Below are 19,442 nucleotides of genomic sequence, written 5' to 3' on the forward strand. Positions count from 1 at the left end.
CAGTTCTGGAAACGTGTGAGCAGCCAAACTGCAGTCCCTCCTGTAACCTGCAATACCTGACTGCAGATCACATTCCCATTTCTCACGTGTCAGGGCAGCAACTGCTTGTGTCCATCCTGCTCTTAGGGGGAAACACTATAACCTCCATGGAAATGGACACTGCTGCAGTTTCCAGGGGGAAGAGAACTGCTTTCATCCTAACAGGGTATATGTTACCTCGCTGCTCAGTGCTGTGATTTGTCAGGGTATTTTGGTTTTGTTGCTGTGGTCTTTCCTTTTGATCTCTGAGCTCTTAAAGCAGAACCTCATGCCTGCTCTGAAAACCTCAGCCTGGTACAAAGACAGGACTGAAGTTCCAGATAAGATATCCAAAAACTGGAAGGTCTTTTTTAAGCAGAAAGTTAGCTTCGAGTTGGCAGAGCTGCTAATGCAGCCACATATGCAGAAAGTTCAGTGGGTTGCTGTACATGGATTTTTCTTTTCCCTTATCAGTTCAGACAGCTCCAAAAGATAACTAGAAGGGACTGTCAAGAAGCTGGAGCTCTTATCAATGACTTGTGCTTTCCCTTTAAGTACTTCCTTTTTTGATTTGGGGAGAAGGCAGATTTCTACCAGCATTAACTCTGGGGCATCTGCATATTCTCCTGGGTTGAACTGGAGGGCTCGAGGGAGTAAAACACCCAACGAGAACAATTTAAAGTAAAAATGCCACCACATAGTGGGAGCTGAATAATCTGTGTGAGCAGAAAGCAGACCTTGTGTTTTTCCTAAACAGCCCAAAACATGGCTGCTCACCTTGAGGCAGTCCCTCTTGCTAAGAGAGAAATTAATCCCTACAACTAATCAGCTTCCTTGTGTCGATCCTGCTGCCCTGCTGTTGTTTGGCTCGTGGTGCAGGTGAGGGGAGAAATGAAACTGGGCTGTAAGAGGAGAGCATGTCTGTGCTTGCAGGGATTAGTCCTTCTCCTCTGAGTCCTTTGCACAGCCTGCATTCACCATTTTCACTTATCTCCACTTTTGAACTACCAAACTCCTCCAAAATTTAGATCCAAGCCCACTGTTTTTTTTTTTTTGCTGTGGATGTCAGATCTGAAGTGGCCTTTGTGTAAATGGCAATTCCCAGCTTTCCAAAGTCAGTTTGTCTCTGACGTGGGCTGCAATCTGTGCTATTCCTGAGTAAACATGAATAAACTGCTTGAGAGCCCTGCCAGGGTGAAACACAAAACTACTCCAGAGATGACCTCCTCAAACTGCAGCAGTGCCAGGATTTGGTTTCATTTTCCTTGGGGCTCAGCAGGCTGGCACCCACTTCCCTGCCATGGCTGTGGAAAGTGCTGTGTTTTGGCTTGGGAATGGGGTGGGGAAGAAAAGCTCATTAAATGCTCCCCAGCAGTCCCTGCCTACCCTGCTGCTGCTGACAGGTGAGATGCTGTTCTGAGCATTCTGGGGAGCCCATGCCCAAAGGCCTCACAATTTTAGCAGTGCTGACCTTAGTAGCTAACGTTCATCATGCTGGTTTGCATGGCAAAGTACATCCCAGATCATGGGGGAATAAGGCAGATTTGCTGCTTATCTTTAAAAAGGTGGCCTTAGAAAATAATACTTGGAAAATAGAGTAGCAAAACTTGATGCTTCAGATGTGGGAGATAAGAGGAGACAGGCTGTTTGCATCATCTTCATCTGTGTTGTGCCATCTGAAGTCCATGGCTTGACCTGCCTGTTTCTTGGCTTTGAAGCCATAGCAAGGCTAAAGCCATAGCTGGGAAATGGACTCATTTTGGGTGAGAGCTTTGTGTGTCATGGATAAATAAATAATGATGATAACACTGCAGGACTGCAGGTCTCCAGCACTAATGTATTTTTCAGGAGACTGCTCACTGTGGTACCTTGGGTTATTCCATTACACAGTGGGCTTCCAAGGACACTTTCTTGATGAGCTTTTTTGTGCCAGCTTCTGTTTTTACCCTGTCTCTGGCAGGGCAGATTGGTGGAGATGGTGTAGGAAGGGTTCTTTCTCCCAGCATCAGTGGGGCTTGGCCTCAGGGCAGTGAGTGATGCCAGCCCAGTGAAGGGCAGCCCTGCCCGAGCCACGTGTGAGATACTGAGCAGCTAAAATTACTGTGCTGGGCACACACAGGCCATTACCTCAGCTGACCCCAGTGTGGGGAGACGGAAAAACCTGGCAGAGCGTGGGGCCATGCTGGGCACAGCCATGATAAACAGAGTTTTAATAGTGAGGGGAGCTGGAACCACCTACGCTCTAATTTGGAGAGCTCTGCCCCAGCCTGGCTACTACAGCCCCCAGCAGCACTTCTGGTGATGGAGGGAAGTCAGCAGAGCTGAATCCACTTATGCAGGAGCTGAATTCCGCTTTCCCTGCCTTAATCTGGTCATTTATTCCCTGCATCTTGCAGTCTGCTGGGGTTGGGAAGAGCTGCCCTGGCCTCTTCTCCATCTGGCTGTGGGGCAAGGGAGAGCACAGTGATTTACCAGCTCTTTTGTACTGTATGGAAAAGAGTGTTTTCTTCCTAACTGTGCTGAAAAATGGGGTGATAGCTGCATGAATTTTAGCTTGCTTGGGTGGCAGTTGCTCACATCTTAGTGGCCTCCAATTAATAAATGCTGTATATCAAGGAAGCAAATAGACAAAGGTTGCTTGCCAACCTTGCATAAGCTGCACTGAAAAACAAATGGCTTAATAAAATGGTAGTAATTGGTGATACATTTCACCACCAGTGTCTTAATTGGAAGCTTCCCCTTGGAAACTGCTTGATTTTAGTGCCCTCCTTATTCCCAATAGCACAAGTGGAAGAGATTTTATTTATCATGTGCGAAGTACTGCACGTTAATGGGCTTAGCTGAGAACCAGAGGGCTGACACTGGCACCACTGTGGAAGGGAAGGATCTGCAGGTGCTCAAGGGAGAGGCCACTAAAGCAAGGTTAGCTGTAGCCTGAACAGTGACAGTGGGGAGTGAAAGCCAGAGATGCAAATAGAGATGTTTCAGTTCAGCCTCCCTCCAGTGAGCTCCTGGTGTTCCTGGCCCAGCAGGCACACGGGAGTTTGCATTTGCCAGTTGCCTTCCTGAATATGTAAAAGCAGTTTAAGTAGACTGCAAGTGTCTCTTATTTTGCTTTTGTTTGCAATCCTAGCATCCCCAGGGAGACATCAAGCCACCTGAGGCAGCTCCTGCTGGGCCTTTTGCAGCGTAACCATAAGGACCGCATGGACTTCGGTAAGAACTCCTTCCAGTTTTAGTTCTGCTGCCTCTCTGTGTGTCTCTTGTGCTGTGGCACTGCACGAACATCTGTACTTCTGGCTGGTGCTAGGAGAAGCATCCAGACACCTGGATCTCACGTGTGCCTTGAGGGTTGCATAGTCTTGGGGGTTTTAGTACCTGTGATGGAAAGACCCGTGCTGGTTTCGGTACAATTTTGCAAACCTGGAGATGTGGCACACCTTCAGCCTATGTTTGTTACTTGTGTTCCCTTGTTTCCTGGCTTCTGCTTTTGTAATCTCTCTAAACTTTGATTGTAAAATGTGGTATCTTGAGCATCTTTGTTTTCTCTGGCATAGCTCCTTCCCAAAGCTGCAAGCTGCACCCATTTACTGAGCAATTCAGTCAATACCCTCCATTTCTCAGGGTCTGCCATGATAATTTGAGCCTGGAGACCATAGCTGCTTGCAGACCCTTTCCTCCTTCTCCAGATTTCTGTGGAAGGAAGCTGTGGTTCTTATGAGGGCTCAAGCTGGCAGTCTCTGGGCCTGTGTCTGTCTCCTGTCTTGGCTGACATGAAGATATCATTCTTTTTTTTTTTTCTTAATTCCTTCTAAATTAAGAAGAGTCACTGTGAGCCAGGTGGTTCTGACTTTGGCAGCATCTTACAGATGTGTTTTAGCTGAGCAAAAAGGTCTGAAGAACCTCCTAGTAAAGCCCTGCCCTAGAGGAAAGCAGGCAGAGGTGGAGCCTTTCCTAGAGCCCCTGAAAGGGCCAAGTCATCTAAAGGCAAAGACATCCTGAGTGTTTTCAGGATGTTGCTTTTTAGTCAGACTTGGGGGAAAAGAGTTTGATATTTCTATCTTTTGGGCATTGGTTTTCGGTTGGTTATTTGTTGCTTATCTGCTCAAGTGGATTGTTCCCTGCTGGGCAGCATGTGCTATCTGATGAAGAGAAATTGTTTTGCACCCTCTGTTATTCTTTTGGATTAGAGATGCCAGGAAAGCCTTTCTGGGGACGGTCATCTGGGTGGATTAACAGAGGCTGATCATAATTATCCAGTGATGAATGTAAAGAACTTGTTACTGGGGTGCAGAAGTGAGAGAATGAGCCTTTTGATAAGGGAGTTGTTGAAGCTCCTGGCAGACTTGGCTTGGATAGAAGCACCTTGCAGTATTATTCCCTGCAGATCTTCTATCTGGCTGTAGATCTCCACCTCTTCTATCATGCTGCTGTGCATTTAAAAAGAAGGTATCCTTGAGGTTCTTGACTCCCTGCTGTCAGAAATTGAGTCTGCCAAACCTTTTTAGACCCCCATAAGCTGTTTTTGTACCTCCTGGGAGTAGAATGTATGAGTCAGTGTCTAACGCTTAGAAATTTGAGATAATAGATTTTGATATCACTCAAGACAACACTTTCAGCACTGAGATTATTGGCTGCTGCAGGATCCTTCTCTCTATAAATTGTCACATCCTTTTAAAATATAATTGTTTTTAAGGGATATGTGAGAAAATAATCTGTAGAGAAGCCTATATTTGAGATACTCCTTGTGCTTTATAGAAGGCAGATCTTGATGAGTGTGTGGCATCTCATGACACATTCTGGTATCTCCTGTCAGCTGAGAGGAAAGCAACTACCAGAACCATGATTTATTTAGACCAATCCACTTCCCCACTATCCAGTTGTATACTTGGTCCCATCCACCTCCAGATGATGCCCCTTGCCAAGATACCAACAATACATAAATGAGAGCACTTCTCTGTGCCCAGTTAGTGTCACCTTTTCAGCTACTGTGTGAGCCCAGCTGTGCACAAGCTGTTCATGTCCCGTGGCTCTGGATCCCATCCAGACCTCCCCCTTCCCTTAGCTGGCTCCCAGTGCTTTGTCCTCCCCCTGCCCAGCTCACCACTGGACGTTCTCTTCACCTGCTCTGTTTACAGAAGGCCTGCTTTGGCTGATGGTCAGTGCCTTTGTTCACTGCCCCTGTGCCCTCCAGCACTCTGTAAGGTGAAAATTGAAGATTTGTGAGTGCTGCTGGGTCAGGCATGATTCCTGAGCCACTCTCCCCAGAGGGGGGGTTTCCTGCTGCTCCTTTTCCCCTGAGGCCCTCTGCAATCTGCCTGGAGATGTGCACAGTGCCCTCCACGGAGCTGCCCCAGAGTTTAGTTGAGTCACACAACAGCAACACATAAGCTTGAAACTTCATTTACTTGTGTGTCTCAGCTGCTGTTCTACTAGGAACTGGTGGTCTTTGCAATCTCAAGATTATCTAGAGGAAAACCAAGAGGGTTTCAAGTTGCAAGTTTCCTGCTGATGATTACAAGCTGGGTTATTTAAATTTTGCTTTGCAAGCACAACTAATAAGCAGTTTGGAGCGGGGAGGGGGAAAAGTGAAAGAAATCATCATTTCCACCCCCTCAGTTGAGTCAGCTTGGCTGAGGGATGGTACACTCCTCTAGAGGAGCAGTCTGAAGAAGAAGCAGGAAACTCCAGCAGCTGAGCAGCTCCTCCAGGATGGGGATGTTCTCCATCCACAGCAGATGTAATCTGTGAGATGCCAGCTTTCCCTGCCAGAGAGTTCCATCCCTTCTGTTGTGCTAAGCCCGCACTCAGGCTGCAGGACCCTGGCATGGTGAGACAGGGTCTCTCAGGCTGGGCAGACAGGGATTGTTTAAGATTAAAAAGCAGACAAAAACCCCAGTTGCTACTTTCTGGAAAGCTCACTGGCCAAAGAGGAGCTGTTTACAGAAGGAGAAGTTTGTAAACCTTGGGTGTTGCAACAGGAAATCCGTGCTGGGAAAAGAAGTTGAAGTGCCTGCAGTTAGCTCCATAATCAGTGTTGATCCATGACTAACATTCCCAAAAGGCTGAATTGCTGATTGTGATAGGAGAGGACTCTGGCACAGAGCTGCAGTGAATCAGAGATGAAGGAACTGGGAGAAGAAGCTACTTGTAAGGACAGGCAAACATGTCCTCATGTCTCCAGCAAGCCAGGACAGAAGCTTTTCTTGGCCTGGATCTGTGGAATGTTCTCCCTTAAAGAGGGGAGGAAGCAGCAGTTGTGTCTGGTGTGAAAGAGGGGGAGTTCTGGGCTGTGATCCTTTCTGCCCTCAGCGTGTGCAGGGTTTGGGTCTGTGTGTGATGGAAGATCACTCAGTGGAGCAATCTTTTTGTCCATCATTCCTCTTCAGTGTAGTGAGTGGCAGTGCAGTGTGATAAATACAGCTCCCCTGGATCCCTGCAGTTAGGAGGACTCACCATCCTGATCAACCAGGGATCCAAATAATTTCCCATCCCTTTTATATGAGCGGGTCCTGCATCCAGTCCCTACCCTGCAATCTTGACCCCTACTGTATACAACTGCAGTCAGCCAGCTTCCAAGGTTGACTGGATTGCATGGAAAAATCAGTGTAAAACACCATAACTTGCTATGCTTTGACTGCTTTGTAAACTTCTTACAGTCATTTCCTTTCACTGAGTCACGGTTCTTGATTTTTTTCAGATGAGTTTTTCCATCACCCATTCTTGGATGCAAGTGCCTCTATGAAAAAATGTAAGTATTGCATTTTCAATTACAACTCTTTTTGAACCGTGGCCGGACTTCCTTTGCTAGTTCAAAAGGAAAGAAAAACACTGCTTTATGTTTCCTTAGTTATTTAGGCAGGGATTCAGTGTTTGTTAGTGTGTCATGTCCAGATTTTACCATCAAAATGTATTTAATTTGACTGAGTTATCTTCAAAGGGATGATTAGAGGGCTATTTAGAAACCTGAAGTAGAAGCAAATGTAGCTTTGAAATGTATTCAGCTGCTTTGTATGAAGTGCTTGGTCAGTGGGGTGCTTGTAGATAAACAGAATTATGTATCATGGTCTTGCTTTTCATCCTCATCTGTAGGACCACTCAGGATTGTGAATGGTGCAAACTGGCACTCTTGGCTGTGCTTGCCAGGTGCTACTTTAGGTTGACTGTGCAAAATGGCTTTGGTAACCAAACCATTTCTCATCTTTTACCTCGAAGTTCTTGATAAATCTTTTTGTAGAAGGGTTACCTTTGGATACTCTCTGAGAGCTGGTCAGAACAGAGTTCCATTGAAAGTTCTCTCTTCCCTCTTTCGATTCATAACTTTTGAACATATTTCCAGCCACATGTACTGTGGTCCAGAGGTTTGTTTTCATTGAAAGCAGTTCAGAATTCCTTCTGGTGTGGGGGTATCGTAGTCCTCTGGCCAAGAGAGTTGGCTTAGTGGAATTGTGTAGAGTTGTCTTCTTCTGGAAGGATCTTCCTGGACCTTTAATCTCCTCAGTAAATGACAGAGCCAAGAATTTTCATCAGTGATTGATTTGGGGTGCCCAGTGCAAGGGCTGGAAGTTCTGGAGGAAACCTGTCCAACACAAACACAGAGCCCCTCTTGGATGTGTGCCATGGGTGGACACCCCTTGTCTGATGTCCACGTCACTCCTGACAGTCTCTTGCTTTCCTGCTGCCAGAGGAGGACTTCTCAGTTGTTCCTGATCAGATTTTAACTGTGCACTCAGGTGACCTTCCCGCGGGCAAGAAAAGACGCTTCTGGTTTAGGGTCGCTTGGAAGGCAGCCAAGGCCTTGTCTCCACCTGCACCAGCGAGATGTGGGGCCAGCCCTGCCAAACGGGGCTGCTCTGCCGGCAGGAGAGGACTCTGCCAGTGTGGGACTGCTCCTAAGCCAGCCCAGCTCTTGGCACCTGCTGCACTGCTGCTGGGTGGGAAAAGCCCTCCGAAGTCTGATCCCCCTGTGGGCAGAGGATCCCCCCCTCAGGATGTTCCTGCATGCCCACCAACTCATCTCCTACCTCCGGCCGTTCCGCTGCTTCACTGGCCAGGGGAGCAGAAACCCCCCTGCAAACCAGAGAGGGTTCTTCTGACTTGGCCCCAGTTCCCAGCTTGTGCCCGCTTGCTGTGCAGGAACCAGAGGTGCCATGATGAGCAGGGGACTGTAGCTCAGCCTTTGCCCCCAGCTGCACCAAGGTTAACAGTGTGGGGTCAAGGGCCAATAAAAAAAGCCCCTTTACAGGCAGGTAGGGCTTCCAGACCTCTCTGCTGCCCTGCTGGTCCTCGCCTCCAGACATATGTCCACAGCCTGGAGTTCTCTCCAGGCAGGAAAGACTGCTACTGGTTTTGAAAACGTGGGGAGAAGTACCTCTGCATTGCTGGAGATGTTGGAGTTGTTGTGCACAGAAACCTGCTACTGGAGGAGATAGTTCTGTAGTCTGCTGTGAGGTCTCTGCTGCTTCCAGATGGCAGTGATGGGTTAGAGCCTCTGGGAAGTGTGCTCAAGAGCCTGGATGAGAAAGGCTGCCTGTGGTCCTTTTGATTTCTGAATAGGTGAGAGAAGAGCCAGTGTGTCAGCAGAGGTTGGGGGGGGTTGTGATGACCTCCATAAGAAAAGCTCACCTGAGATGTGTGGAATAATGCTTGACATGGCAGCGTGCTTGACCCCTGCACAGTTGTAGCTGAAGTTGGTGTCTTGGCAAGGCTGCAGTTCTCAGGGGCTGCCTCCCTGGCTCTGCATGCTGAGCCAAGAGTCCAAAAGCTTTATTGTGCTTCTTCGTCTCAACATGTGGCTCAGCATCACCAGTGTAGGAAGGATCAAAGAGGAGAAGAGATGCAGCTGCATCTGAATGATGGTGGTCGTGCTCAGGCTGAATTAGAGTGCTCAGGCTTCCAGTGGAGAACTGGGGGAAGGAACAGTGTGCCTCATCTTTTTGTTCTCCTTGGGAGATCACAACTGGCCACCAGTGACTGCAGTGGAAGCAGGACTAACTCACATCCAAGTGTGCAAGGGTCTCTTAGGAGTGTTTGTTGGATGATCTGTACCAGGAGTAGTGACCACTCTGTGATGGACACACTGAGGCCTCAGCTGAGCTCAGGGACCCAAAGTGCAGCCTTTGCCCTTGCAGTTCAGAGGTGCCTGCACTGCACATGCAGGGAACCATGTGTCCATCCAGGTCCCAAACCAGTTTTCAGGTGTGGCACCTCCTGTCCAAATGAGAACATTTTGCAGGATGAGCAGAGCATGCTGGTCTCTGTAGGTTTACAGACACGTCTGCCCTCAGGTGACAAGGACAGAACAGGAGAGGTGCCACCAGCAACACAGTGATCAAAAATGAAGTGAGAGCCACAGGCTGTTCATTCTATGTGGATCTCTGTTAGTACACATGTAGAGTTTTTTTAATATAACACAATTCTGGAAAATTGGGGAATCCTCAAATATGGGTCATTCTCCAAGTGGATAATTTTGAAGTCGCTCAGACAGGGGGATCCCCCTCCTTGAAATACATTTGTGTATTTTGCAAGACACTCCAGCAAAATCAGCATTTCTTTCAAAAATCTTTCAATACATTTCTGACAAGCACACCCTCTTCACTGCTGTTTCAAGGGACTGTTGTTCTTATGTCCCTCCTCTCATCTCCCTCCTCTAGTGGAGCAAGGACTTAAGTCTGCTGCCACCCTGGGTGTACCTCAGAGCTCTGCTCACAACAGGCTTTAGCCTGGAGAGTGGATTCAGGGCCTTGGGCTTTGTTAAGATGTATACTTTATTTTTTGTTTATTTATTTATAATTAATTTTGTATTGTGGGGTTTGTACCTGTGACTAAGCATGTACTTTAGATGTGCAAAAATTTATTAATAAAGTCTTTAAAATACAGTGTCTAGTCAGAATGTCGTCTGTCTGTAGCCAGGCCTGATCAGCATATGGTATTGGGGCCGTGTGTTACAGTAATAATGCTTGAGAAGGCTTAATTAGACGCTTGTGCAAGTCTTCTCTCAGTAAACACATTGTAATTGGTACCCGTGCAGAATATTTTGGAGGTTTTTCTGCTCCTGCCTTTAATGAATGGTGAGCTGCTGCCTCCTTTACACTGAGTTAAGAGAGCATGAAAGGTGAGCTGCTCTGGTTCAGAAGTGCACAGGTGGTTCAGTGTCTGAAATACCTGTCTGGCTTAACTTGACTTTTACCATCTTTGTAATCTTGTTGTACACAAAACAGGTGATAACTAGCAAAAAATCACTGTGACTTCTGCACATAGAAGGTTTTAATGGTGCAGATTTTTAAACTCTGACAAGCAACTTATTTGCCAAGTCCTTTCAGAGTTTGCACTCAAGTTATTGCCTTGTCAGAGCTTGCAATTAAAGAACTTCTTGGTGACTGGTTTTAATTGAATCCAGTTAATCAGAAAAGTGCATCTTTCCAGTGCGTGTAGAACTCAGATTCCAAATAAAGCTTTTCTATAAAGCTTGAGGGTCAGATATTTTTAGGATAATGGAGCCTCTGGTAGGATGATGTGTCAGAAGTGATTTTTGCAAGCATAGGATCCAATATCGAGATCTACACAGCTGGAGCACAGGCTTGCCTTTATGGCTCCCAGCTCTCCCATTTGGAAACCAGTTGGCACTGGTTACACAACGTGCAGGATGACTGTTTTGTTGCTGGAACGAGTTGGAGAGGACAATTATGAAAACAGACTTATTTACATTACAATTACAATCCAGCAATTTCTGGATTTGGGTGGGGGCCTACAATTCATGTTAACATTCCCTGCATTCAGACTCAACTGAAAACATGATGAGCCAAGTGTTTGCACCCTTTTTAATTTTAAACTGGGAGTGTCTGGGTGTGTGGAGGGGATGGAAGCTGGCCTCTTGCTTTCAAGCTGTCCTACATGGCTGACACTGAAAAAAATGCCCCAGCAGGGCTGTGGAGGTCAGAGAGGGTTTGCCAGAGCCAAACCTCATGGTTCTACATGCATCAAAGTCCACGTGGAGTGTCAGGGCCTTCAGAGTTGGAGCTCACAGCATTACAGTGTGAATTTGGGGAGTTCAAAGGGATTTAAGTAAGAACAGTGATTACCAGAGGCTGTATCTCAAGGAGTGCTTCATGCAGCTGAGTTTTGAGTTTTCAGATGGTAGTGGCAAAGTCTGCCTTCGTGTCTTCCCTCCTGATTAATGAAAAGCTGTCTGAAGCAAATAGACAAAAATAGAAAAGTCTCAATTCCAGCCAGGTTTAAATCAATAATCACAGGACCAAAATAGTCTGGAGGGGACCTTGTGAAAGAACTGAAATGACTCTTAACAAAACTACTCATTCCAGGAAAGACGAATGGTGATTCAAGTCTTGCAGCCAGCACATGTGGATACAGTTCAGAATTTGCTTATCTTTTTTTAAAAGCACCTTTCCATAAGAGGAGAGTCTGTCTGTACATGGGTGAATTGTTCTGTAATAGCTGGCAGGATTAAAAGGGGAGGATTTTTTCCCCCCGTCAGATTTCTGGTATTAAGTACATAGGGAAGGTTCTAGGGATTGCTCTGCAGGCTCTGTAGGAGGATTGTGGAGATCAAAAGCAGTGTGATTTAGGCAGGACAGAGCTCTCCATTTTACAGGCAGGTTGTCAGACCTCTGTGTGTGTTCCCTGAGTGCAGGCAGTGGGAAGCAGCTGTGCTGGCTGTGGGCAGAGTGGCTGCCCACAGAGCCCCTGACTGACCTCCCAGAACACCCATCATCAGGGCACCAGTCCCTGCTCCCTTAGCAGAGCCAGGGCAGCGTGTTACAACAGCACAGATCATCAAGTGCACAAAATCTAGTCTAGATTGGATACAGAAGTTAAAATGTAGCCTCTCACAAAGCTTTGGGAAGATTTATTTCCTTACAGATCTACCCCTCAAACTGGTGGCAGAGTGAGCAGTGCCAGTGTGGCCCATCACAGGAGGGTGTGCCCTGCACACCAGCCTGTCCCAGCCATCCCACTGGGGATTCCCACTGCACAGCCCCAGCACTCTGCTGCATCGGTCTCTATTGGCACTGTAGCAACCTCTTTTGAAAAATATTCAGGTTTTGTTAATGTGTGCAAAGGCTGGAGATCACAGTGACCCTGGTTAAACCCTTACAGTGGTCAATTACTTATGTTAAAATATATATTTTAAGTCTGTGCTGCTTTGGCTTTGTTTTTTTGTTGTTGGATCTTGTCACATCTCTCTCAGACTGAGGAATTCAGTGTCTCAGTGATTGCTCTCTTTGTGCTGAGTGACTCTGGTCCAGTCATCCTTTAACCTTCTTTGATAGGCTGCATGGAAAGACTGCCTAAAGCCTTTTATTAAAAGGCATATTTACCCATTCTTTTATCTTTAGAACACTGTTTCAACAGTTAATTGCAGAGAGATAGACTTTTATTTTTCTAGCATGTTGAATAGAGTAAGTACTTTGTAGTATCTAATGGGATTAATGACAGAGGTAGTTTTACTTCAAACAGAAGCATTCTTCTTCCAGGTGTTATTAATCTTCCTTATAATAAGTATGGAGTCATTAGCACAGGTCCTGTAAAGGTAGAAATTTGAGACAAGGTGCTAATTCTCTGCAAGCATAATGGAAGAGCAGCAGAGTGTTCCTCTCCTCACTTCAGCATTGCCTCTGATCTCTATCTTAAGTCATTCAAATACCAAAATGGTTCCAGTGTAAAATCTGACTTCAGGCTGCCTTGAAGTGGGGATTTTGGGATCTTCTGTGTTGTTCAGTCTTGTGTGTGTGGACTGGAGAATTTGAACCACTAACTACTTCAAAGTCCTTTGAAGAGCCAGTGTTACCTTTGACTGTCTCTCTCCTTGGCTCTTCTAGGTTATTTACTGAACCTCACTTACATAAGTCATTGGAGTTAAATAAATGTTCTTTTCTCCTGTGATGCCTTAATCATATTTTCTGCCTGAAGGTCAATGCTAACTAGGCCTTTCAGAGTGAGCTTTAGGCCTCTGTGAGAGTTACAAAAGCCAGTTTGACAATGAAGGGAATAAAATGGGCAGTTCTGATATTGAACAAAAAACCATAAGAGGAAGGGATGCAGGAATGGCCTGTGCTGTGGAACAATTTCTGTACAAAGAGATAAATAACCAAAACATCTTTAACTTGAAGAAGTGACCAAGGGAGAACATGCTGAGCTGTAGGAAACAATGCTCTGTTTCCTTGACTTCTGCCCCTGACATGAGTAACTCAGTCTGCTTTGCTGTTTTATCTTTCCCTTCATTTGCAAAGACGCTTTGGAGGATGTTTATGGCAGAAACTACCTGGGTAGCACCTTGGTCAGGTGTCCTGAGACCTGTGGGATGGTGCACAGAGGGAGTGGAGGGATGTGAATCACATAACTGAACAGAAGACTAATTCTATTTTGTTCTCCTTCAGTTGACCACATCTGATACATGATGGTACATGAGATAAACCTGATGGGAAAAGATGAAAAAGACCTTTTATTATTGATTGATCTTAGTTTGACAACTTCTTTTGGTTTTGTCTTTTGCTGGTTTTAGCTGCTTCCGTGCCAATGCCTTCTTATCCCAGTTCAGGCTCCGGTAGTTCCTCCAGCAGCTCTTCCACTTCTCACCTGGCATCACCTCCTGTAAGTACAGCTCAGAGCATGCACTGCTTGTGTTAATGGTCTCCCTGCTTGTATTTTTGAAATGAGGTCTCTGCTTTTGCTCTCTTCTGCTACAAGTCACCGAATACTTCAGTTCTGCCTGGGCTTAGTTTAGAGTTTGGATTGTGGAGGTTGGCTGTCTCTCCACAAGACATATTTCAATGTGCCATTGCCTATTACATGAAACACCTTTATGAAAGAAATTGGTATGAGTGACACGAGCTTGTCTTGGCAGAGATGGAAGGCTCTTTGGAACTGAAACCAGTTGCTAATTCAGGGTATTGCACTGATTTCTTGGCTGCAGGTTCTCTGTTTTCAAGCAAAGTCTCTGCAGCCTGACAGCACATCCACCTTCTTTGCAAAGTGACCCTCCCTTCTAACCAGCATTCCCAGGCACCACAGAGAGACATTCAGCAAAGCTGTTTGCTCAGACCAGACCTGCCACAGTCCAGTGGTCTTGTGAGACATGATCTGAACTGATGGTTTTTCTCTCTGGTTACATGAAACGGTGAAAACTTTTCTGGAGGGCAGAATGTTAGCTGACCATTGAAATGACATTCCTCCAGCTTGTTGAACTGAAAGCTTGTTTTGGGAGGCTCTTGGTGAAAGCTGCCTTTGACTTTGAACTCAGGAATGCTGGTGGTGTGATGGGTAAGGGAAGGGAGAAGGATGGAATTTTTTCCTCCTTGGCATGACAACTCTTTTAGTTTGTTCTCTGAGTTTCCCTGGTGTGGGAAATGCTGAGAGGCACTAGCAGAAGGTGTTGTAGGTGCTCACAGTGTGGGCTGGACAGAGAGGACAGTTCTGCTCTCCTCTGAATGTTGCATAACTGTGTCCCCAGGAGGTTCTTCCTCCCTGCAGCAGCCCGGGGTAAAGGAGGGCTGAGCCCTCCTGACCATAAGACTCCAGAAATGAGCAGATGGTGTGAAAAGCAGACTGACTCTCCTGAGCTTTCCTGGTCTGTGAGTACAAAGTCACTGCCAGACTGGGAGGAGGTCCCACATTAGAGGTGCACTGCACCTTTCCTGCTCTGCCTTCTGCTGATGGAGGTGTCCTGGCTCAGCCTGGGAAAAACGCTGTGTCTCCAGGGCAGAGCTCACAGACTGGGTGGAAAAGAGACAACTCTGACAGCTGGAAAATTCCTTCTGCCTGTGTGTACTGCATGTACAGTGAGAGGAGAGTCTGGTGCAGACTCTGGTACAGCAGGAGAGTCTTTGGAGGGTGAGCCAAGGTCTCAGTGGGGTCCAAGTTATTCACAAAGTGAAAGCTGATTCAAGTTTTTCTCAGCCCGGAAATGCATGAGGATAAAGATTGTGATCTGCTCCGTGGGCAGTTCAGCTGCCTTAAAGCTTTCTTAAACCATCCAGCTTTCTCCATCTGTCTGCAGAACGAGAGGATTGTGGGGGCTATTCATCATTAGGCTGAAGGAAGCAGGAAAATGGGACTTTTTAGGGACCCTCTTGCCTCTGACAGCTGTGAGCTGTTCGTCTACTGAAAGCTTAGTCTCCTTCAGGCCTTTCTTTAACTCTTTATCAGCACCACAGTGAAACAAGATGGTCTTGAAAGTGCAGGAACACTTATCTGCATGTTACCAAGGGCTTCCTGCAAAAGCATGAGTACAGACCAGATGGTTAATGTTTAAGAACAAACCAGAAAACGTAACTCAAAATAACAACCCAGAGTGTCTCTGAGAGCTCCTCTCAGTTTCCCAGCCATACTGGAGTGAGTTGGTGGAAAATGCGTGGTTGATGCAGAAAGGGATGCAATACCTCAAGTGTATTTTTCTTATCTGTGGAGCATCAGGCACGCTGGAAGTACGTTTTGTGTAACAAAAGATGCGCTGTTCTGACAGGGACATAAAAGGCTGTTCCTTTTCAGTAAATTAAACAGCTGCTTCTGGCAAGCTATCAGCCCTGGTGTATCAGCAAAATGTTGTTTGTAGCCTTGTACAGCTCAGTTTAAAGGATGGAGCAGAATGATGAAGTAGCTGTGCTGAAGCCAGTGTTTGTTTTCTCCTTGAATTAGCAGTCCCTTGGAGAGATGCAGCAGCAGCTGCAGGAGAAGGCGCTGGCGTCTCCTACCCAGGATTCTCCTGGCTTTCTGCATGGATCTAAGGACTCTGCTGGGAGCAGCAGCAAGAATTCCTCCTGTGACACAGATGACTTTGTCATGGTCCCAGCACAGTTCTCAAGTAAGGTGGTTTCTGGAAATGCAGGTGTTCTGAGCAGAGTTTGAAAGAGCAATTAAACCTCTCTGTTTTGACTGAATAGCAGGAATGGTTTTGTCCTCGAGCTGGAAGAGACATCTGGCTCCCTGGCTAGTTTCATAGGATATTTTGTAATTACCTTTAAACACAGGATTTGAGAGTAAAGATTACTTGGGGGCCTCAGTAAGAGATTGAACCTGGAAATCCAACTGGAAAAGAAGATAAGTAGGCTCACAGGGAAATGTCTTTCACAGAAACCTTTCACATGTCACCCTCTCTTCAGTCTCACTCAGCATCACAGTCCAAGGCAGGATTCCAGCCAACAGGCTGGATTTCACACTTGAGAAAATCCCTGAAAAGACTAAAATATGTTGTTTTTTCCTTCAAACACTCTGATTTTCATTTGAGCACCTGTGTTTATACTTGGATAGGAATTCCTTGAAAATATATATGTACATATAAGCCAGGGCCTCAGTTCAGCTACATGCCTAAATATGTCCATGCATGAGTCCTTACTTAACAAGCCAGAAGGACATTGTTCAACCTTGACCATGTGCATGATGCTTTGCTGAGTTGGAACGTGGTGATAAATGCTGTGATTCCTCCTTTCACAGTTGCACCACTTGTTATAAAACAGGAATTTGGAGGGGTAGAACTGGAATCTCTGAAAGATCTCTGCTGTGCAGTCTTTATGATAAGGAAAAGCTCAGTGTTGCTTGTGTTTTCCCTGGGATCAGTGGTGGGACCAGTATACACTTGCCTTGTGCTAGTCATGTTCCCACTGTTCGATGTTTTGGCACAGGCATGAGCTTCCCTGTGTTGTGTATCCAGCTGCCAGCTCATTTGACTGCCCTGGATTTTTGCCACGAAGGACAGGGATGTTTCAGAGCCCTACATGCAGCATGTACCACTATCCTTTTGCACAGCACCTAGTGGCTGGCACCAAGTGGGCATGTACCTAGTGCCCCAAATGATTCTGTCAGGTCTTGGCCCCCTTCCAAAAGGGCTTGCTTTCAGCCTGAATTTTCCCAAATTCATGGTATAAGGATCAGCAGCATCGACATCAGCTTCAGCCCACGTGTATTTTGCAAAACACTGACTTCAGAAACAACTCAGCAGGGATTGGAGGGGCAGGAAATTCTACACAAAATCTCAGTTGTTCTGAATGTATAAAGATTTTTAAGAAAATTATCTGGAATTAATCTGTTTCTGCACTTCCTTGTTCCTCAGGTGATTTAACTGCTGAGGCTGCAGGAGGGAAACCAATCCAGGACAGTCTGATGTACAGCGGGTAAGGCCACCAAGGCAACTGAAATTGTCCATGGGGTGTCTGGGGCTTCAAGGTTCTGGTTCCCAGGACCTAATAGCTGGGTTCTTTCTGTCTTCCTCAGGAGTTCTTTGGTGACTTCAGCAGGCTTGGAAAGCCAGGGAAGGACACCATCTCCGTCACCCCCGTACAGCAGTTCTCCGAGCCCGTCCAGGTAGGAAAAACTGTTCAGTGGTGACTGCAGCATTGAATAATTGAACACCCATTGACTTCCAGGAGGGGATCTTACAGCTGTTGGTGTGCTGGGAAAGATCCACATCACTCCTTTTAATTAAAGGTTAACAAGGAACACCCAGGAGAAACTCCCCAGCCTTGGGCACTGATAGTCCCAACTACAGAGCCTGTCTCTCCCTCTTGTGGCCCTCAGCAGGGGCTAGGAGAGAATGCAGGAGAGCTGGAATTAACTGTTCCCTGAAGGGGCAGGGATTATTCTCAAGCAGAAAGTAAATGCACTCCACCAGCATGTATGAGCTACTCATCCCCCCAGTGGAGTATTGCAGCTGAGGACCCTTGTTTCTGAATTCGTGAGTGAATTGGAGCACAGCACTTCATCCAAGCCTGAAAGCACAATGGACTTGACTTGGGCAAGTGTGGAGGAGTGTTGCTCATCTCCCCTTGCTGTTGAAGGACAGATGTGGGCCTGCTTAGTTGTTTGTGGTTTGTTTGAAAAGCTCCTTGCACTGTCTCTCTATAAAGTAGTGCTACGTGGGCCTTGTTTACTAACGGAGGATGCAGGAGTAGGAGGAATGAGTGCAAACAGGCGTGGTCATGGGTTTAGTTCCAACTAAACCAGTTGCTCTAAACTCAGTTTTGGCCTTCAGAAATGTCTTGGTGACAGCTGCCCACACACAACAGGAGGCCAGAAACTCTTTTGTGTTCCAGAGGTGTTAACGGTCTGTGGAAGGTGATCCCATTGACTCTAGGCCTGGAAGCCTTAGGGTATGTGCTTAGCTTGCAGGGAACTGGTGGTGCTGCTTCCCATCTTGTTCTTGCCTGCCAGGGAAGCGGGACAGCTTTCATCTTCTGTTCTGTCAATATGGCACCTGTCAGGGGAGGATGGTTGAAGGGGATTTTCACACTGGGAGATGGATGACCCTAAAGTCTTTTTAAAGAAGAAAATACAGTCCCAGGCTGTGTGTTGAACACATTTGTCACATTAACCGAGCCCAGAAAATGACAAAACATAGCCTCAAAGCATACAAATTTAACAGAGAATAATATAGCTCAGAGGCTCGCTGACGTGATCAGATTAATTGCCAAGCGCGTACCACAGTGTGGAGTTTAATTGCATGAGGCTTCTTATGCCATCACCTGCTAAGCTTTTTAACAGCTTATTCCTTAACTGATTCCTTTGCATTCTGGAGATCAGTCTTTATTAAAGGATTTGGTCTTGCTTCTGGACAGCAGTGAGTGGAAATTCATGGAAGTTGACTACAAATGCTGCCTACTTCTCACTGGTCACCAGAGTGGCCCCATCGTCCTCCACTGGATCACAAGGTGGCAAGTCAATGCCAGTGGCTTTGATCTAAACACGTTGCTGCTCTCACTGTCTTTCCTACTCATTCCCAACAGCTTCTGTGGAGCAGATGCCAGACCCTCTAATGCTACTTCCCACTTTTCTATCTGCTTTGAAGAAACACTGCAAAGTTCCTTCCCACTCCGTCCAGGATGGGGAATAAGATATCAGTAATGAGACATTGGAGCAGTCACTCCGAATCCAGAGGATAAACCATGGCCTTTGACCTGTCCCCTGAAAGTTCTTGGAACTGGTGCCACCCAGGTGTGCCCTCCCTGGATTTTAGTGCTCTTCCTTGTATAGATGCCATAAGACCTCTTGGTTCAGCACTTGGCTCCACTGGCACAGAGGATTCCTGGTTTTCCCTCTCTCTTTGCTCACTCAGAAGCAGCAGTTCTCCCTTGTGTGTGGCTCCAGGCTAGCAAGCAATGCTGGCTGCAGTCCAAGTGGGACAGAAAGCAAAGGCTGTTTCAGAGTGGCCAGGTTTTCCTCAGGATGTCATGGTACACTCTAGGACAACTCTCCTTGCTCTTACCTAAGAGATTAAGGACTAGGCAGAATTAAAATATGCTGATAGTTGATTTTTTTTTAATTCTTTTTTTAAACGCTTCCTTGAAGATAATTATTAAGTCTAATGAAAGGTAATTCCTTGGATGTACCCCACAGCAATGGATTTAATACTGTTTTGAAAGAGCTTTTAATTACTGCCAAGTAATTGAACTCCTTGTCCCGGCTTTATCTCTTGG

At 46.4% G+C, this 19,442-nt stretch overlaps 1 protein-coding gene across 5 annotated transcripts in view; it reads left to right on the forward strand.

Annotated features, from left to right (window-relative positions):
* ULK1 (unc-51 like autophagy activating kinase 1) overlaps positions 1-19,442 on the forward strand; it is a 94,508-nt gene that overhangs the window by 52,784 nt on the left and 22,282 nt on the right. For 4 of the 5 annotated variants that reach the window (XM_051769191.1, XM_051769193.1, XM_051769190.1 and 1 more), the window contains 6 exons: positions 3,152-3,234; positions 6,719-6,769; positions 13,541-13,629; positions 15,673-15,838; positions 17,084-17,144; positions 17,245-17,334. In XM_051769191.1, the coding sequence (XP_051625151.1) occupies positions 3,152-3,234; positions 6,719-6,769; positions 13,541-13,629; positions 15,673-15,838; positions 17,084-17,144; positions 17,245-17,334 (540 nt within the window). The remainder of the gene's footprint in view (positions 1-3,151; positions 3,235-6,718; positions 6,770-13,540; positions 13,630-15,672; positions 15,839-17,083; positions 17,145-17,244; positions 17,335-19,442) is intronic. The other variant, XM_051769192.1, reaches the window with a different exon arrangement.

The sequence above is a fragment of the Manacus candei genome, unplaced genomic scaffold (genome assembly GCF_025592945.1).
Source record: "Manacus candei isolate 608988 ecotype Guabito, Panama unplaced genomic scaffold, ASM2559294v1 h1tg000103l, whole genome shotgun sequence".
NCBI lineage: Eukaryota > Metazoa > Chordata > Aves > Passeriformes > Pipridae > Manacus > Manacus candei.